We start from the raw sequence: 18009 nt of genomic DNA on the forward strand, positions 1-18009 counted from the left end.
GTAGTGATTTTGTTTCCTCCAGTAAATTATAAACCCTGTAAGTTTGGGTCAGTGTTTGATTCCACTTTGTATCCTGAGCACTCAGCAAAGAGCCTTGTACATTCAAGATGTGCAGTATACATTTGTTGAAGGAACAAAGTGAGCAGTTTTAGTAAAAGGTTATTTTAAACATTTTGATGTACATTTTAAAATTTTCATGTTGGGGATTCTTTCAACAAATATTTAATTACAGATAAAATATTGTTTCAGAGTTATTTAAGTATTATAGGGTCAGTATATACTAGAGGAAGAATGAGGATTTATGATTTCAAATATTGTACAACTAGAAATTATAACTATGCCAGGGAGTTTTGATGTCTAATTCTTTGAAAATTGTGGCTCTGGCTCATAAAGGATTTTCTGTACCGTTATTTGTAAAATTGATATTATTTAGTAGGTTTTTTTTTTTTTAATGCTGATGATGATTATACTAGAAAGAACATTACCATATTGATCTTTAAAAAAAAATTTTTTTAACATTTATTTATTTTTGAGAGAGAGAGAGAGAGAGAGGGACAGAGCGCGAGCAGGGGAACCCACGGACCATCAGATCATGACCTGAGCTGGGTGTCAGATGCTTAACCAACTGAGCTACCCAGGCACTCCTCCTTTATTAATCTTTTTAATCAGAGATGACATTTGGGGCACCTGAGTGGCTCAGTTGGTTAAGCATCTGACACCCAGCTCAGGTCATGATCTCACGGTCTGTGGGTTCAAGCCCCACGTTGGGATCTGTGCTGACAGCTGGGAGCCTGGAGCCTGCTTCGGATTTTGTGTCTCACTCTCTCTCTGCCCCTCCCCCACTTGTGCTCTGTCTCTCAAAAATGAATAAAAGTTTAAAAAAAAAATTTTTTTTTTAAATCAGAGATGACATTTATTGGTGCTGTGCTAAATGCCCTGCATGTTACCGTAATAACCCTGCAAGGTGGGTAATACTATTCTTATTTCTATTTTATGTAAGTGGGAACTGAGACCCAGAGAGATTTAAAAAACTTGTCCCAAACCACACAGCCAGTAAGTGGAAGAGCCCCCATGTGAGCCCAGTCACCCGGTCTGGAATCTGCTCCTTGGCCATGACCTCCAGTCCTGGCTACTCTACTGTGATCTTAGGCAAAACCTGACTTCTCCAGGCCTTGCTTTTCTCACGATTCTTCCCACTTGCAAAATCCTTTTGCTCAATGACACTAACTTGTATATTTAAAATTCTTTCTCCTCATCTTCCAAACATAATCCATATGAGGAAGTTTAGACACGTACTTGTTTTGCAGAATTCATTTTGTCAGTAACAGTTTGCTGAGTTAATTGACCTTGTCTTCACTTAGCATAAAATATTAAAGTGAAAAGAATTATAAACACTCATGCATAGAACTAATCAGTAATATGAAGCCCACAGGAGGCTGAAATTTCACGCTGTTTAGGTATCTAACTGATATAAATTACATTTTTTTAAGAGACAAAAGGATATGGATTGTATACAATTCCTGACAATGTAGTTGATTTAAAAGCATTAAATAAATAAAGCTTTGTTACTTGAAAACATTTTAATTAAAACTTTTAATTAAACTTTTAATTTGAAATTCACTATGTCCTTAGTGATAATTGAAAGCAATTCATTTAAATACAGAGGCCTGATTTATATTCATTGGGTAAAGCCTGCTGCTTTTTAAGACCTAATCTGCCCTACCTTGTGAATTGCCTCTATGGGAGAAGTTTGAAGAAAAATATGGCCATTCTCAGAAGTCAACTCCAAGCTACAGAGGGTTGGTAAACATGGTACCTATATGTTGAACTTCACATTCCTTTAGACTCTGTTTTTTGTTACCAAAGGCTGATATCAATTGTATCACTGATCTTAAGGGATCATTTTATTTGGATTAAATTGATGGCCATTTTTCCTGTACATCTTATGAATTTTAAAGTGTCGTTTTATTAAAACGACTTTATAGCTTCAGAAAGTTATAGTCAACATTGAGTCCCATCATCCACTTACAGTAATTATTTACATTTTCCCCTTTCACAGTGTATGTGTGGTGTGTGCATACATATGTATATGTATGTGTCTACACACACCCACACTCATGTATCCTTTATTATGTGTTCTTGACGACTATGTCCCGGTATTCAGTAGTGGTTTATAGGAAGAAAATTTGTATATTATACTCTTTTTAGTGAGTGGTCTTGATTTTGTTGTACTCTTCATATTCACGTTTTGTTAAAATGGTTTTACCGAATCTATTTAGTTTGAGACTTAATAATCTAAGTATAAATGCTATCTCTGAAAATAATGCCCATCTAACTGTCAACCATGACAGTTTACACATTATTTATACCATATATTAACATATATTCTCATGTTTGTATGTAACATATATAACTTATTTATATGTTATTTTATATGTTTATATATGAAGTATTTAATTATAAGGCTTAAATTTTATAATTACATTGACACACTAAGATTTCCCATTAGAAATCTAGATGGGTTCTTTGAACCTGCAGTTGGCGATTACTATTTTATGTATACTTGAGCAAGTGCATCAGTTTGAAAAGCAACCCTTTAAAAAGGCAGGAGGTAAGGTGGGAATGTACTGCAATATCCCACTCCGTAGAAGCTGCTCTCGAACCCAGGTCCCCTCATTGGCTTTGTTTGGTGTCCTCGTACCCGGAACTCAGGCTGAAATCATGCTTCTTAGATGACAGGTCCCTGAAGTCCGGACAGCAGTACTCCGGAGTGGTCTGTCCTCTGAGATGGTAGACGGTGTGGTTTAAGTCCCATAGCCAAGTACAGAACCACTGTTCAGCTGTAGCCCCTCGGGTGCTGCGTGATACCCTGTAGGTCTGAAGAGTATTTCCACTGAAAAGTTTCTTTACCTTTCAGCATACGTTATAGTGAATATGTTTGTATTTTTGATTGCCGATCAGGACAAAGCGCCATCGCCGGGGAGGAGCATCCTAAAAGCCCCGTTCTGCAGGAAGTGCACCTCAGGTTCCTGCTGACGGGACTGCTTTCAGGGCTGCCCTCACCTCAGTTCGCCATCCGCATGTGCCCGCCGCTGACCACAAAAAACATCAAGGTGTATCAGCCACTGCTTGCTGTTGGTGCGTATTGGACCTGTTCTTTTTTTAGTCCTTCATGCCTCCTTTCGTTTATAAAACATTTAAGTTTGCTGGTTACTGGAAAATCCTTTCTTTGAGGATAAGGACGAAGAGGCCCAGTGAAATCACGTATATATACATCTTAAAGTATTTTGCTTCTTGGGGCGCCTGGGTGGCTTGGTCACTTAAGAGTCCAACTCTTGACTTTGACTCAGGTCATGATCTCTCACTGTGTGAGTCTGAGCCCCGCATCAGGCTCTGCTGACAGCGTGGGGTCTGCTTGGGATTCTGTTTCCCTCTCTCTGTGCCCCTTCCCTGCTTGCTCTCTATCTCTTCTCAAAATAAAAATAAACTTACATTTTTTTTCTTTTTTCTGTCCTTTTAAGCCACCCTTTTTAGTCATTTAATTTAATTTAAAAAATTTTTAAGTTTATTTATTTTGAGAGAGAGAGTGTGAGCACAAGGTAGGGGCAGAGAGAGAATCCCGAGAAGGCCCTGCGCTGTTAGTGTGGAGCCCAATGTAGGGCTAGAACTCATGAATTGTGAGATCATGACCTGAGCCCAAACCAAGAACCTACCAAGCCATCCAGGCGCCCCTATTCATTCATTTTGATCGCAGTGTTCACTCCTCCACCTGACCCTGGGTGATAGAGCCCCTGACACAATGGGTATCTTTCTGAAATGTTAAGAGGATAATCCCTGTGTGATGCTGAATCCAGATTCCTTGTCTTCTTTTGGACTACCCAAGGCTTATTCTGTGCATGTCGTTTTGTTTTGGGTTTTTGTTAATGAATAACACAATCACAGCTAGTATTTTAATGATAGCAGTGCTCTTCATCTGGTATGAATTGTGTATGAAATGTTGTTTAAAGTGACTGTGGTCTCTCTAAAATAAGATTTGCCTTTTGGGTTGAAATTGCAAAGTTTTGTAGTATAGATAGAAAATTGGTCTGGGTTTCAACTTGCTGTCACATTAACTTATAGTAATGTGAGTAACCTAACTTCCTTTATAGAGGAAAGCAAATTTTAATTTGCTATTAAGTATGTAAGGTTAAAGTCCATTTCTCTATAATTTCAAAAAGTATATTCATTTGAAATTGTCAACATTTTTTCTTAAGAGGCTGTTGGTTGGCTTCTGGCTTTCATTCTGGGCCTGTAACACGATTTGTGATTTTTTTTTTTTTTTTTTTTATCCTAAAATGAAAACCTGACCCACAGTTATTTTGTTGCTAGGATGTCACAGCGTCTCAGCTAACAGTTGACTTGTGAGTACTGAAGGCTCACTGGAGTAATTCTATTTGTCAGTGTTCTGATTTTCCCATTTTTCCTATCACTGTCTTCCAAAAGTGGTTTGCGTTTTAAGGTTTGGTAGTCTGTGTGTAACATGTGTCCACATTTATGTAAATCAAATATTTAGTTTTTGCTTCAGAAACTGTTAAGCCTCTTATAGAAATTTTAATTGGAATTTGTCAGTGTACATTATATGGACATGCATGTACAGTGTCAGTATACCTAATTTGTGAAATAGGATTTGGTCAATTTCTTGGAGAAAATTACTTCTTGGCACAGCTAAATAATAAGAGCTGAGTCGGGATCTGAGATTTCTCTCTTTTTAAAATTTTTTTTTTTACAACTTCTTTTAAGTTTATTTTTATTTATTTTGGGAGAGCGAGTGAGCAAGGGGGTGGGGGGGAGAGGGCGAGGGCAGAGAGAGGGAGACAGAATCTCAAGCAGACACTACACTGTCACCACAGAGCCTGATGTGGGGCTCAAACTCACAAACCCGTGAGATCATGACCTGGGCTGAAATCAAGATTTGGATGCTTAGCCTACTGAGACACCCAGGCGCCCCAGGATCTGAGATTTCTATTGTAGAAGAAGCTCTATTGTAGTGGTATGTCGTGACAGTCAAGTCATTTATTGAGTTTAATACAATCACAAAGTAAAAGGAAAAAACCTAAAGAAGTGCCTAAGCTTTTGTAGAGTCACTAGGGGAAAAGAGGCAGAGTTCCACTGTGGAATTCTTCCTCCTATAGCACTCCTAGAAGATTAGATCATAGGTTCAGCATCATCAAAACTTGCAGAATATAGAAATCATTTGATTATTATGAAGATCTGTTAATTGAAAGATTTTAGTAATTTTTTGGATATTGTCTCAGCGCTAGAAGTGACTAATTATTGTGGAATAGATGATAAATGCACCCAAGTATGATAGTGTATTTTCCTGAAATAGTTTTATAAAATATTTAATGAAGCTTTATTCAGCAGGTGAGCTAAAATTGGAGCTTACCTAGCATTTTTACTTCTTTTATTATTATTATTCTGTTATTTCTACATTCGATTACTTTGCATGAATCCATTCATTTTTTTAAGTCATGTGCAGTGAGAAAGTGATTGGCCAACAAGTTATACTGTTGACTTTTCTGGCTTCATTTATAAAAACATTTTAAGGACTGAAACTTTACTTTTTTAAGTATGGCCATGTCCCTTCAAATTAAATTTTAGACACACACACTACCTGAGACCATGAAAAGCATTAGGCATAATAATAACTATAAACCAAAATTACACTGATAACAGAAATAGTACTTAGTTTGTGCTAGGTACTATACTAAGTGTTTAAAATATGTCTTCTAATTTACTCTCCAGCACATAGATTTTTCTATGGGAATAAGAACACAGATTAGTATAGGTAGGTGATTTGTAAGACTGTAAGACAGAGCCAGAGCTTGACCTCAGGCTTGTAATCCACAGTGAACCGCCATACTTGACCATCTCTATGATTTATGTAATGTAAAAGACAAAACAAAAAAATCTTTGTAAAGAAGAATGCAAAAGTCCTGCTTAATGAGTTCTGCTAGGTCGCCTTTTTGAGGACCAGCTATATAGTAAACACTCCAAATCTCAGAAAGTATGAGTTCTCGTGTATAAAAAAGCTCAGCAAAATGCTTCTTCAAATCCTGTGTGTATTGAGTTAGAGTTTTGAAGTCCTTCTGTAAAAACCTATCCCTGGATTTAGGTAAGATTCAGACCACGTAAGATTTTTTAAGAAGAGAGAAGACAGAAAAATTAACTCTTTCTTCACTCATCGCTTGGGTTCCTTTTAGAAAAGGTAAATTTATAAAATGATGAAAATCTTGAGAAAAGTCTTGTTGGAAAGATCTGGAACTCCCATTAGATTAATACCCTTCTTTTACATCATTTCGATAGGTACAGGTAATGGTTCTGTCCTGGTGTACCATCTCACCAGTGGGCTGCTGCACAAAGAGTTAAGCGTCCACTCATGTGAAGTCAAGTGAGTATGTCGTTGTGACATTGACATCACAAATAATAAGAATACTGGAAAAAAGTTCTGGTAGAATTTTCTACATTGAATCCTCTGCAGAGGTGATTATTTGCCTGGAAACTTTGAACAGTGATTATTCAGGTTTAGAGTAATGGTTATGTTAATCAAGGCTGAGCACTAATTGTTTGCTTTGTGAAAGGGTATTATGCAGTGGGAAATTTTCTTTCTACCTTTTATGGCTGCATCTTATTTCTACAGTCTAGGATATCTTCTCACTAGATATCACTGCGTTTCCTTGTTCATATTTCTATTATTTGTTTTTCATGTCTGTAGAGATCCATCAGTAAGACTATTCCTGAAAAATTTGAATCAAGTTTTTTTAACTATTAACAAATCTGATTTGTTTTTTGTTTCAACACCATGAGGAAAGGACCAAACTGTATGGCATTTCTTCTTTCATTTTGAGAGGTGATGTGTTTTATGAGTTCTGTGCATTCAGAGATGTCTGAGGGAAGAAGGTTGCTTCCTGTTTTAATGTGTGCGCATTATCTGCTCCGTAGCTTTTTTTTTTAATTTTTTTGGAAATGTTTATTTCTGAGACAGAGACAGACAGAGCATGAGTGGGGGAGGGGCAGAGAGAGAGGAAGACACAGAATCTGAAGCAGGCTTCAGGCTCTGAGCTGTCAGCACAGACCCCGATGCAGGGCTCGAACTCACGAACCGTGAGATTGTCACTCAACCGACTGAGCCACCCAGGCGCCCAGATAGCTTCTTTTGTTGATGGCATGACTGCTTTTCTTTGCCCCAGCAAAGATGGATTGTGAAGTTATGCATGTATAATATAAATTTATCACATTTCTACCATTTTTGATCTTTTAACAAACATAAGAAAGGCTATTTTCTGTCCTTTATACTTTATATAATTATAGGTCTCATGCATATGTTAAAATTCATATGATCCCTTAGTGAACACGTTATTCTGACTAATTGTGTTTTCTGAATGGGGAAGGGTTAACCCTTTAAGTATCACAACTTCTGATTGTGATGGAAGTTCCAGAAAAGCTTACATTGCCTTCAAGTGTTGTTTGTGGTGCAGCCCAAATGACTGTTGGTTGCCACCTTATGCTGTGCCCTCCAGCAGCCCCTTAAATACCTTTCCGTGGAGTCGTAATGTCTTTAGAAATCACTAGGGTGTCGGGTGCAGTGACACAGGTTTGAGTTTGGCCCATTTCAGGCTCTTGTTCGTCTTTTCTTCTGGTAGACCTTTCTGCCTCTGCTAATACCTGCTCTCGCCCTTTCTTGTCTGCATTTCTTCTCTTGACATTCCCTTTCACCCTTGCCTTTGTGTAGTGTTTCCTTCTGTGGGTGACACCAGCCAGTCAGACTCTCCATTTAATCACAACATGTTCTGAGGATTGTGTTAAGTGCTAATATTTTGCATGACCATTTCATTGTATCCCCACTACAACTTTATGTGGTAGGCACTATTTTTATTCCCATTTTACAGAAAAAACTCAGTATTGTAATGTGTGAAACAGTAGATGGAATTTAACCTGGGCGTTTCAGGCTTCAGAACTGACCTTTATTTATAGTACATGGGCTACATCTCCAGCTAAATAAATGCATGTAGCACACATTTTGGCAACAAGATAAAAATGTTGACTGATCTGGGATTCATATACCTGCTTCTGGAAAATCAGGTCATTTTCATTTTTTTCTGAACACCGAAATCTTTAATAAAGATTCAATAGCTAGTTTATCAGCAAGCTATTAGTTTTTTTTTTTTTTTTATAAAGCCATGGCAAACTAATTTTATCTCATTTTATTTATTTATTTATTTATTTATTTATTTTAATATTTATTTATTTTCTTTTTTTTAATATGAAATTTATTGTCAAATTGGTTTCCATACAACACCCAGTGCTCATCCCAACAGGTGCCCTCCTCAATACCCATCACCCACCCTCCCCTCCCTCCCACCCCCCATCAACCCTCAGTTCATTCTCAGTTTTTAAGAGTCTCTTATGGTTTGGCTCCCTCCCTCTCTAACATTATTTTCCCTTCCCCGCCCCCATGGTCTTCTGTTAAGTTTCTCAGGATCCACATAAGAGTGAAAGCATATGGTATCATCTTTCTCTGTATGACTTATTTCACTGAGCATAACACTCTTCAGGTCCATCCGCGTTGCTACAAAAGGCCATATTTCATTCTTTCTCATTGCCACGTAGTATTCCATTGTGTATATAAACCACAATTTCTTTATCCATTCATCAGTTGATGGACATTTAGGCTCTTTTCATAATTTGGCTATTGTTGAGAGTGCTGCTATAAACATTGGAGTACAAGTGCCCCTATGCATCAGCACTCCTGTATCCCTTGGGTAAATTCCTAGCAGTGCTACTGCTGGGTCATAGAGCAGGTCTATTTTTAATTTTTTGAGGAACCTCCACACTGTTTTCCAGAGTGGCCACGCCAGTTTGCATTCCCACCAACAGTGCAAGAGGGTTCCCGTTTCTCCACATCCTTCCAGCATCTATAGTCTCCTGATTTGTTCATTTTAGCCAGTCTGACTGGCGTGAGGTGGTATTGCAGTCTGGTTTTGATTTGTATTTCCCTGATGAGGAGCGATGTTGAGCATCTTTTCATGTGCCTGTTGGCCATCCAGATGTCTTCTTTAGAGAAGTGTCTATTCATGTTTTCTGCCCGTTTCTTCACTGGATTATTTGTTTTTCAGGTGTGGAGTTTGGTGGGCTCTTTGTAGATTTTGGATACTAGCCCTTTGTCCTATAACTCATTTGCAAATATCTTTTCCCATTCCACTGGCTGCCTTTTAGTTTTGTTGATTGTTTCCTTTGCTGTGCAGAAGCTTTTTATCTTCATGAGGTCCCAATAGTTCATTTTTGCTTTTAATTCCCTTGCTTTTGGGGATGTGTCAAGTAAGAAATTGCTGTGGCTGAGGTCAGAGAGGTTTTTTCCTGCTTTCTCCTCTAGGGTTTTGATGGTTTCCTGTCTCACATTCAGGTCCTTTATCCATTTTGAGTTTGTTTTGTGAATGGTGTAAGAAAGTGGTCTCGTTTCATCCTTCTGCATGTTGCTGTCCATTTCTCCCAGCACGATTTGTTAAAGAGACTATCTTTTTTCCATTGGATATTCTTTCCTGCTTTGTCAAAGATTAGTTGGCCATACTTTTGTGGGTCTAGTTCTGGGGTTTCTATTCTATTCCATTGGTCTATGTGTCTGTTTTTTGTGCTAATACCGTGCTGTCTTGATGATTACAGCTTTGTAGTAGAGGCTAAAGTCTGGGATTGTGATGCCTCCTGCTTTGGTCTTCTTCAAAATTACTTTGGCTATTTGGGGCCTTTTGTGGTTCCATACAAATTTTAGGATTGCTTGTTCTAGCTTGGAGAAAAATGCTGGTGTAAGTTTGATTGGGATTGCATTGAATGTGTAGATAGCTTTGGGTAGTATTGACATTTTAGCAATATTTATTCTTCCAATCCATGAGCACGGAATGTTTTTCCATTTCTTTATATCTTCTTCAATTTCCTTCATGAGCTTTCTATAGCTTTCAGCATACAGATCTTTTACATCTTTGGTTAGGTTTATTCCTAGGTATTTTATGCTTCTTGGTGCAATTGTGAATGGGATCAGTTTCTTTATTTGTCTTTCTGTTGCTTCATTATTAGTGTATGAGAATGCAACTGATTTCTTTACATTGATTTTGTATCCTGCGACTTTGCTGAATTCATGTATCAGTTCTAGCAGACTTTTGGTGGAGTCTGTCGGATTTTCCATGTATGATATCATGTCATCTGCAAAAAGTGACAGCTTAACTTCATCTTTGCCAATTTTGATGCCTTTGATTTCCTTTTGTTGTCTGATTGCTGATGTTAGAACTTCCAACACTATGTTAAACAACAGCAGTGAGAGTGGACATCCCTGTCGTGTTCCTGATCTCAGGGAGAAAGCTCTGTTTTTCCCTATTGAGGATGATATTAGCTGTGGGCTTTTCTTAAATGACTTTTATGATGTTTAAGTATGTTCCTTCTACCCCGACTTTCTCGAGGGTTTTTATTAAGAAAGGATGCTGAATTTTGTCAAATGCTTTTTTCTGCATCGATTGACAGGATCATATGGTTCTTATCTTTTCTTTTATTAATGTGATGTATCGCACTGATTGATTTGCGAATGTTGAACCAGCCCTGCAGCGCAGGAATGAATCCCACTTGATCATGGTGAATAATTCTTTCTATATGCTGTTGAATTCGATTTGCTAGTATCTTGAGAATTTTTGCATCCATATTCATCAGGGATATTGGCCTGTAGTTCTCTTTTTTTGCTGGGTCTCTGTCTGGTTTAGGAATTAGAGTAATACTGGCTTCATAGAATGAGTCTGGAAGTTTTCCTTCCCTTTCTATTTTTTGGAACAGCTTGAGAAGGATAGGTATTATCTCTGCTTTAAATGTCTGGTAGAATTCCCCTGGGAAGCCATCTGGTCCTGGACTCGTACTTGTTGGGAGATTTTTGATAACTGATTCAATTTCTTCGCTGGTTATGGGTCTGTTTAAGCTTTCTATTTCGTCCTGTGTGAGTTTTGGAAGTGTGTGGGTGTTTAGGAATTTGTCCATTTCTTCCAGGTTGTCTAGTTTGTTGGCATATAGTTTTTCATAGTATTCCCAGATAATTGCTTGTATTTCTGAGGGATTGGTTGTAATAATTCCATTTTCATTCATGATTTTATCTTTTTGGGTCATCTCCCTTTTCTTTTTGAGAAGCCTGGCTAGAGGTTTATCAATTTTATTTTTTCAAAAAACCAACTCTTGGTTTCATTGATGTGTTCTACAGTTTTTTTAGATTCTATATTGTTTATTTCTGCTCTGATCTTTATTATTTCTCTTCTTCTGCTGGGTTTGGGGTGTCTCTGCTGTTCTGCTTCTATTTCCTTTAGGTGTGCTGTTAGATTTTGTATTTGGGATTTTTCTTGTTTCTTGAGATAGGCCTGGATTGCAATGTATTTTCCTCCCAGGATTGCCTTTGCTGCCTCCCAAAGTGTTTGGATTGTTGTATTTTCATTTTCATTTGTTTCCATATATTTTTTAATTTCTTCCCTAATTGCCTGGTTGACCCATTCATTCTTTAGTAGGGTGTTCTTTAACCTCCATGCTTTTGGAGGTTTTCCAGACTTTTTCCTGTGGTTGATTTCAAGCTTAATAGCATTGTGGTCTGAAAGTATGCATGGTATGATCTCAATTCTTGTATACTTATGAAGGGCTGTTTTGTGACCCAGTATGTGATGTATCTTGGAGAATGTTCCGTGTGCACTCGAGAATAAAGTATATTCTGTTGCTTTGGGATGCAGAGTTCTAAATAATCTGTCAAGTGCATCTGATCCAATGTATCATTCAGGGCCCTTGTTTCTTTATTGATCCTGTGTCTAGATGATCTATTCATTGTTGTAAGTGGAGTATTAAAGTCTCCTGCAATTACCACATTCTTATCAATAAGGTTGCTTATGTTTGTGATTAACTGTTTTATATATTTGGGGGCTCCCGTATTCGGCGCATAGACATTTGTAATTGTTAGCTCTTCCTGATGGATAGACCCTGTAATTATTATATAATGCCCTTCTTCATCTCTTGTTACAGCCTTTAATTGAAAGTCTAGTTTGTCTGATATAAGTATCTGATATAAGCTACTCCAGCTTTCTTTTGACTTCCAGTAGCATGATAGATAGTTCTCCATCCCCTCACTTTCAATCTTAAGGTGCCCTCAGGTCTAAAATGAGTCTCTTGTAGACAGCAAATAGATGGGTCTTGTTTTTTTATCCATTCTGATACCCTATGTCTTTTGGTTGGAGCATTTAGTCCGTTTACATTCAGTGTCATTATAGAAAGATACGGATTTAGAGTCATTGTGATGTCTGTAGGTTTCATGCTTGTAGTGATGTCTCTGGTACTTTGTCTCACAGGATCCCCCTTAGGATCTCTTATAGGGCTAGTTTAGTGGTGATGAATTCCTTCAGTTTTTATTTGTTTGGGAAGACCTTTATCTCTCCTTCTATTCTAAATGACAGACTTGCTGGATAAAGGATTCTTGGCTGCATATTTTTTCTGTTCATCACATTGAAGATCTCCTGCCATTCCTTTCTGGCCTGCCAAGTTTCAGTAGATAGATCCATCACTAGTCTCATTGGTCTCCCTTTATATGTTAGAGCCTGTTTATCCCTAGCTGCTTTCAGAATTTTCTCTTTATCCTTGTATTTTGCCATTTTCACTATGATATGTCGTGCAGAAGATCGATTCAAGCCACGTCTGAAGGGAGTTCTCTGTGCCTCTTGAATTTCAGTGCCGTTTTCCTTCCCAGATTAGGGAAGTTCTCAGCTATGATTTCTTCAAGTACACCTTCAGCACCTTTCTCTCTCTCTTCCTCCTCTGGAATCCCAATTATGTGTATAGTATTGCATTTTATCACATCATTTAGTTCTCTAATTCTCCCCTCATACTCCTGGATTTTTTTATCTCTCTTTTTCTCACCTTCGTCTTTTTCCATAATTTTATCTTCTAATTCACCTATTCTCTCCTCTGCCTCTTCAATCCGAGCTGTGGTCACCTCCATTTTATTTTACAGCTCATTTATAGCATTTTTAGCTCCTCCTTTCTGTTTCTTAGTCCCTTGATCTCTGTAGCAATAGATTCTCTGCTGTCCTCTATACTTTTTTCAAGCCCAGCGATTAATTTTATGACTGTTATTTTAAATTCATTTTCTGTTACATTGCTTAAATCGTTTTTGATCAGTTCGTTAGCTGTCGCTACTTCCTGGAGTTTCTTTTGAGGAGAATTCTTCTGTTTCGTCATTTTGGATAGTCCCTGGAGTGGCGCAGAACTGCAGGGCTCTTCCTCTATGCTGTCTGGAGTTACTTGCATTGGTGGGCGGGGCCACAATCAGACCTGATGTCTGTCCCCAGCCCACTGCTGGGGCCACAGTCTGACTGGTGTGTACCTTAGCTTCCCCTCTCCCAGAGACAGGACTCAATGTGGAGTGGTGTGGCCCCTGTCTGGGCTACTTGCACACTGCCAGGCTTGTGGTGCTGCTTGGATGGGATCTGGCGTATTAGCCGGGGTGGATCTGCAAGGTGCACAGGGGCAGGAGGGGCAGGCTCAGCTCACTTTGCCTATGGTGGTCCGCTGCGGGAGGGGCCCTGCGGCACCAGGAGGGAGGCAGACCCGTCGGAGGGATCAAGCTATTAGTTTTAAATGAGATTTGTTATCCTGGATTAGTCATGTGGTATATGTCACTAAGTACATGACTTACACATGCTGTGATAATGTTTGTTATTGAGTGATGCTGAATTATAAAGTGTTACTTGGAATACCAAATAATGGATGTGTTACTCAGGCTGATTTGTGAATGATCACACAAATGTGCTCCATTTTTTTTAAGTTTATTTATTTTGAGAGAGAGAGCTCGAGCATGGGAGGGGCAGAGAGAGAGGGAGAGAGAAAATCCCGAGTAGGCTCCATGCTGTCAGTGCAGAGCCCCCATGTGGGGCTCAGTCCCACAAACCGTAAGATCATAATCTCAGCCGAAATCAAGAGTCAGTCGCTTAACTGACTGAGCCACCCAGACACCCCTCCATTTTTTAATATGAATTTTCCTTTTTAATTGCCATTTTGAAAATAACTCACATTTTATATCCGGAGATCACGTGCAGGAGGATGCTAAAATCCTTCCATCTTTGTGTTTCTGTTAATGCAATTATAGTATTACAGTTAAAAACCATTATGAAAATTTCACATATGTGTTATAAAAATTGCTGAACTTATTAGCAATAAACCTAATAATTCTAGATATTCATATGCACATTTAGGCCAACTTTTAGAAAGTTGTTTTTACTTTGTACTAAATGTGTTTTAAAAACCACTTGCTCTTACAAAATTTGAATCTTATGCACACACACGGGCAGGGAGGGACTGCCAAACTGCAGGTAGTTGTTTGTGTGCTGTTTTAAAGCCATGATGTTTGGGGCGCCTGGGTGGCTCAGTCGGTTAAGCATCCAACTTCAGCTCAGGTCATGATCTCACGGTTCGTGAGTTCAAACCCCGCATCAGGCTCTGTGTCGACAGCTTGAAGCCTGGAGCCTGCTTCAGATTCTGTGTCCCCCTCTCTCTCTGCCCCACCCCTGCTTGTGTTCTCTCTCTGCCTTTCAAAAATGAATAAACATAAAAAAAAAATTAAAGCCATGATGTTTTAGCCAGTTATGCTTTACTGATAGGTACTGAGCATCTTCTGTATTCCTGTAAACAAAACCTTGATGCTTATGTCCAGGGGAGGAAACCTAGGAGTAAATAAGTAGTACATGCAGGTTTTTTTAGATTACTGGTTTGTGCCTTTGTCCTACATTTATAATAATAACATTTATAATAATAAAGCACAATACCATTTTCAGTGTCAAAACTTATTACAACAGCGGTTTATATGACTTTCAGAACGTTGACTGACTATTACTTTGAGCAAATTGAGTGATTTTTGGAAAGTAAAATAATAATCTCTGTTTTGTCTGTAATTTTGCACAAGTTAGTTTCTTGGCATTGTGGAAGTTCAAGGCCTTCCCGAGGTGGGTGTCCCCCACCCCCCGTGACTGCCAGTCACCTAAGTGTCAAGAAGTAGCCTCTGCAGCAGGCCCGGGAGAACCCCAGATACCTGGTGACAGAGTCTACGGTTACAGTTGTTCGCTGGTTAATCCTAGCAGAACCATCCTAGATTGAGTCAGAAAGTGAACTGCTCTTCTTAGGCGTTTTTAATAGAGCTCAGTGTGTAATTAAACCCAGACAGCAACTTTCTAATCCTGAGAGCAGTGTGGTGCTCGCTATTGTTTGACAAGAGTTTTCATTCTTTTCTGTTGAGAAATAATCCCGCCCTTATCTAGTTTTCTTTGAAGTCCAACTTGATTTTTATTTTCTTCAGTTGATCAGTAGGAATCAGATAGAAAAGCTGCTGCTGGACTCTGCTCAAAGGCAACAAGCTCACAGTGCTTGATTACGAGTAAGCAGCCACTCCGTGTTCTCTTCTACGCTCAGCACTGGGATGTCTTGTAAACAGTGGGGAAAACAGGCCGAATGCGTGTGGTACAGTCATAAGGAGGAACGCTGGCTTTCCTCGGATATCCTTCATTTAATCCGACAGAACGGACTGAGTGCCTGTCACATGGAGAGGCATGGTGTGGTGCCTCCCTTCAAAGAGTACAACCCAGGGCAGTGTCTCTCAGCCAGTGGCACCATTTCCTCAAGTTGTTTAGACTTTTAGGCAGCACCCTGTTTGCCCTCTGGGTCTCGGCAGGCCCCAGAGACCAGATTCTGTGTGATTCTTACAAGCTTCTGTGGAACTCCGTCCCACTGTCTTTTGTAATAAGGAATCGAGAACACACTTATGTAATGTCTTTTTTTCCGCTAGATCATAAGCTCCAGAAGGCCCGACTCATGTCACAGCGGTACTCTCAGCACCTAGCACAGTCATGGGTACACACTGGGTACTTCATAGGTACCTCTGTAAAAATAATGAATGAAGAAGGGGGACCGGGATTCTTGGTATTCAGAGGTCGTGGCATCACTGCGGGAGCATAGGTGTTCAGATAGCCAGCAACGAGCCTTGGAGAGTGTGTCTTAGGTTTGTCGGTGAACAGATCTGCTCAAAGCTGCCAGACTTACAAAGCACCGTAAGTCCAAGATGATTTCTCACTTCTTTTGTTCACTCTAAGTAGAAACTTAATGAGTACTGTGACATGTTAGAGAAGGGAAAGAGAAGCATGAGACAATGAGGCTTTTCAGTGAATGATTAACCAAATTTATATTGTATTCGGTATAGGTGTGGTTTGAGTTTAGTAAATGAGGAGGATTCACGAAGAAAATAGGGCTTGACTTAGATCTGGAAATAAGAATAGTAATGATAATAATGGTAATTGCTAATACATGCAGCGCTTACTGTGTGCCAGGCATTCTTTATGTACACAGTGTTATTATTCCTGCAGTAATAACAGGTAAGGTGTAGAGAGAGCACAGAGCTGGAAGTGCTGAAGCCAGGATTTGAACTCAAGTAGTATTTGAAGAGGGAAGGAGAGAGGTCTTTCAGGCCAAGCATGAACATTTTTTTAATTTTAATTTTAATTTTTTTTAACATTTACTTCTTTTTGAGAGACAGAAATAAGAGAGAGACAGAGCATGAATGGGGGAGGGTCAGAGAGAGGAAGACACAGAATCCAAAGCAGTCTCCAGTCTCCGAGCTGTCAGCACAGAGCCCGTTGTAGGGCTCGAATTCACGAACTGTGAGATCATGACCTGAGCCGAAATCGGACGCTTAACCGACTGAGCCACCCAGGTGCCCCATTTTTTTTTTTTTTTAATGTTTATTTTTGAGAGAGAGGGAGAAGCGTGTGCATGAGAGGGGGAGGAGCAGAGAGAGAAGGGGACAGAGGATCCAAAGCAGACTTTGTGCTGACAGCCTGACTGGGGCTCGAACTCAGAAATCATTGAAATCATGACCTGAGCCGAAGTTGGACTTTTAACTGACTGAGCCACCCAGGCGCCCTCAAGGCACGGAAGTTCTTAAGGGCACTCAGTTTTAAGCGCCTGATTTGAGTGTTTCAGCACAATTGTACACTTAAAGAGTTATAATCTTTGATAACTATGGCAGTTCCTTGGTTTAACAAATATTATTTTCAGCTCCTTTGGGACCATCTTTGTCCCTCTGAGGAGGGCAAATCGGTGGATACACAGGGGTCAGTGAGGAAAGTCACTGTAGTTAAAGTAGCAGACAAGATTCAGAGGATTGAGAGATAAATTTGGTGGGATGAGCAAATGGCTGGATGGCCTTGGAAATTACATAGGAGTTTGGATATGATGCAGGAAGCCATCATATCTTCATGCGCAAATGAGAGACCTGTTCGAAACAGCATGTAATGCTAAATCTAACAATAGCTTTCGAATTGGAGTAGATATGGATAAACTTGATCGGGGTTAGTATGCATTTTTTCTAAAGGACCAGATAGTAAATATTTTAGGCTTTGCAGGCCATAAAATTTCTATCACAGCTAGTCAATTCTGTCATATCAGGAAAGCAGTCATAGATGATATGTTGTTAAACAATTGTCCCATAAATGCTGATGAGCAGTTGCATATAGGACAAAGGTTAGACGTCCCTCCCAGCCAGCCTCTATGACCTTGTAACCAAGGTAGGGCAGTAGTGCAAAATTTCTCCTTCTCCTTCTTATGATTCTGACCGTGCGCTTGTCCTGTGGCTCCCCACCTGCCCCCACCTCCATTCTCTATAAGCCATGGTGGTAGCACTCTGCAGATGATGTCAGTGGGAGAAACTGTGGATTCACCTCCTGTCAGTCCCCATAAAGGAGACTTCCAGGCCTCTGGTTGACAGGTTGCTGTCTTCTCGTTTCTTTGAGATTTTTCTTTTGTGCTTTTCTCTAATTAATAAACCATTTGGAACTGCAAGCCGCTTCCAAATCTAACAGCTAAGTTCAAATTGTTTGCTTCAGGAATTTCTGCCTCCTAGCCAACTAGGAAATTTGATGAAATTCTTCA

The 18009-nt window shown here is 39.3% G+C and overlaps 1 protein-coding gene across 2 annotated transcripts in view; it reads left to right on the forward strand.

Annotated features, from left to right (window-relative positions):
• The window catches only part of WDR11 (WD repeat domain 11), a 68862-nt gene that overhangs the window by 15440 nt on the left and 35413 nt on the right, over nucleotides 1-18009 (forward strand). For both annotated transcript variants that reach the window (XR_015241885.1, XM_025918050.2), the window contains exons 10-11: nucleotides 2962-3138; nucleotides 6346-6430. Coding sequence is in view for 1 of the 2 variants with exons in the window: in XM_025918050.2 (XP_025773835.1) it covers nucleotides 2962-3138; nucleotides 6346-6430 (262 nt within the window). In the remaining variant the exon portion in view is untranslated. The remainder of the gene's footprint in view (nucleotides 1-2961; nucleotides 3139-6345; nucleotides 6431-18009) is intronic.

Source organism: Puma concolor, chromosome D2, assembly GCF_028749965.1.
Source record: "Puma concolor isolate L17-30 chromosome D2, mPumCon1.1.hap2, whole genome shotgun sequence".
NCBI classification, from domain to species: domain Eukaryota; kingdom Metazoa; phylum Chordata; class Mammalia; order Carnivora; family Felidae; genus Puma; species Puma concolor.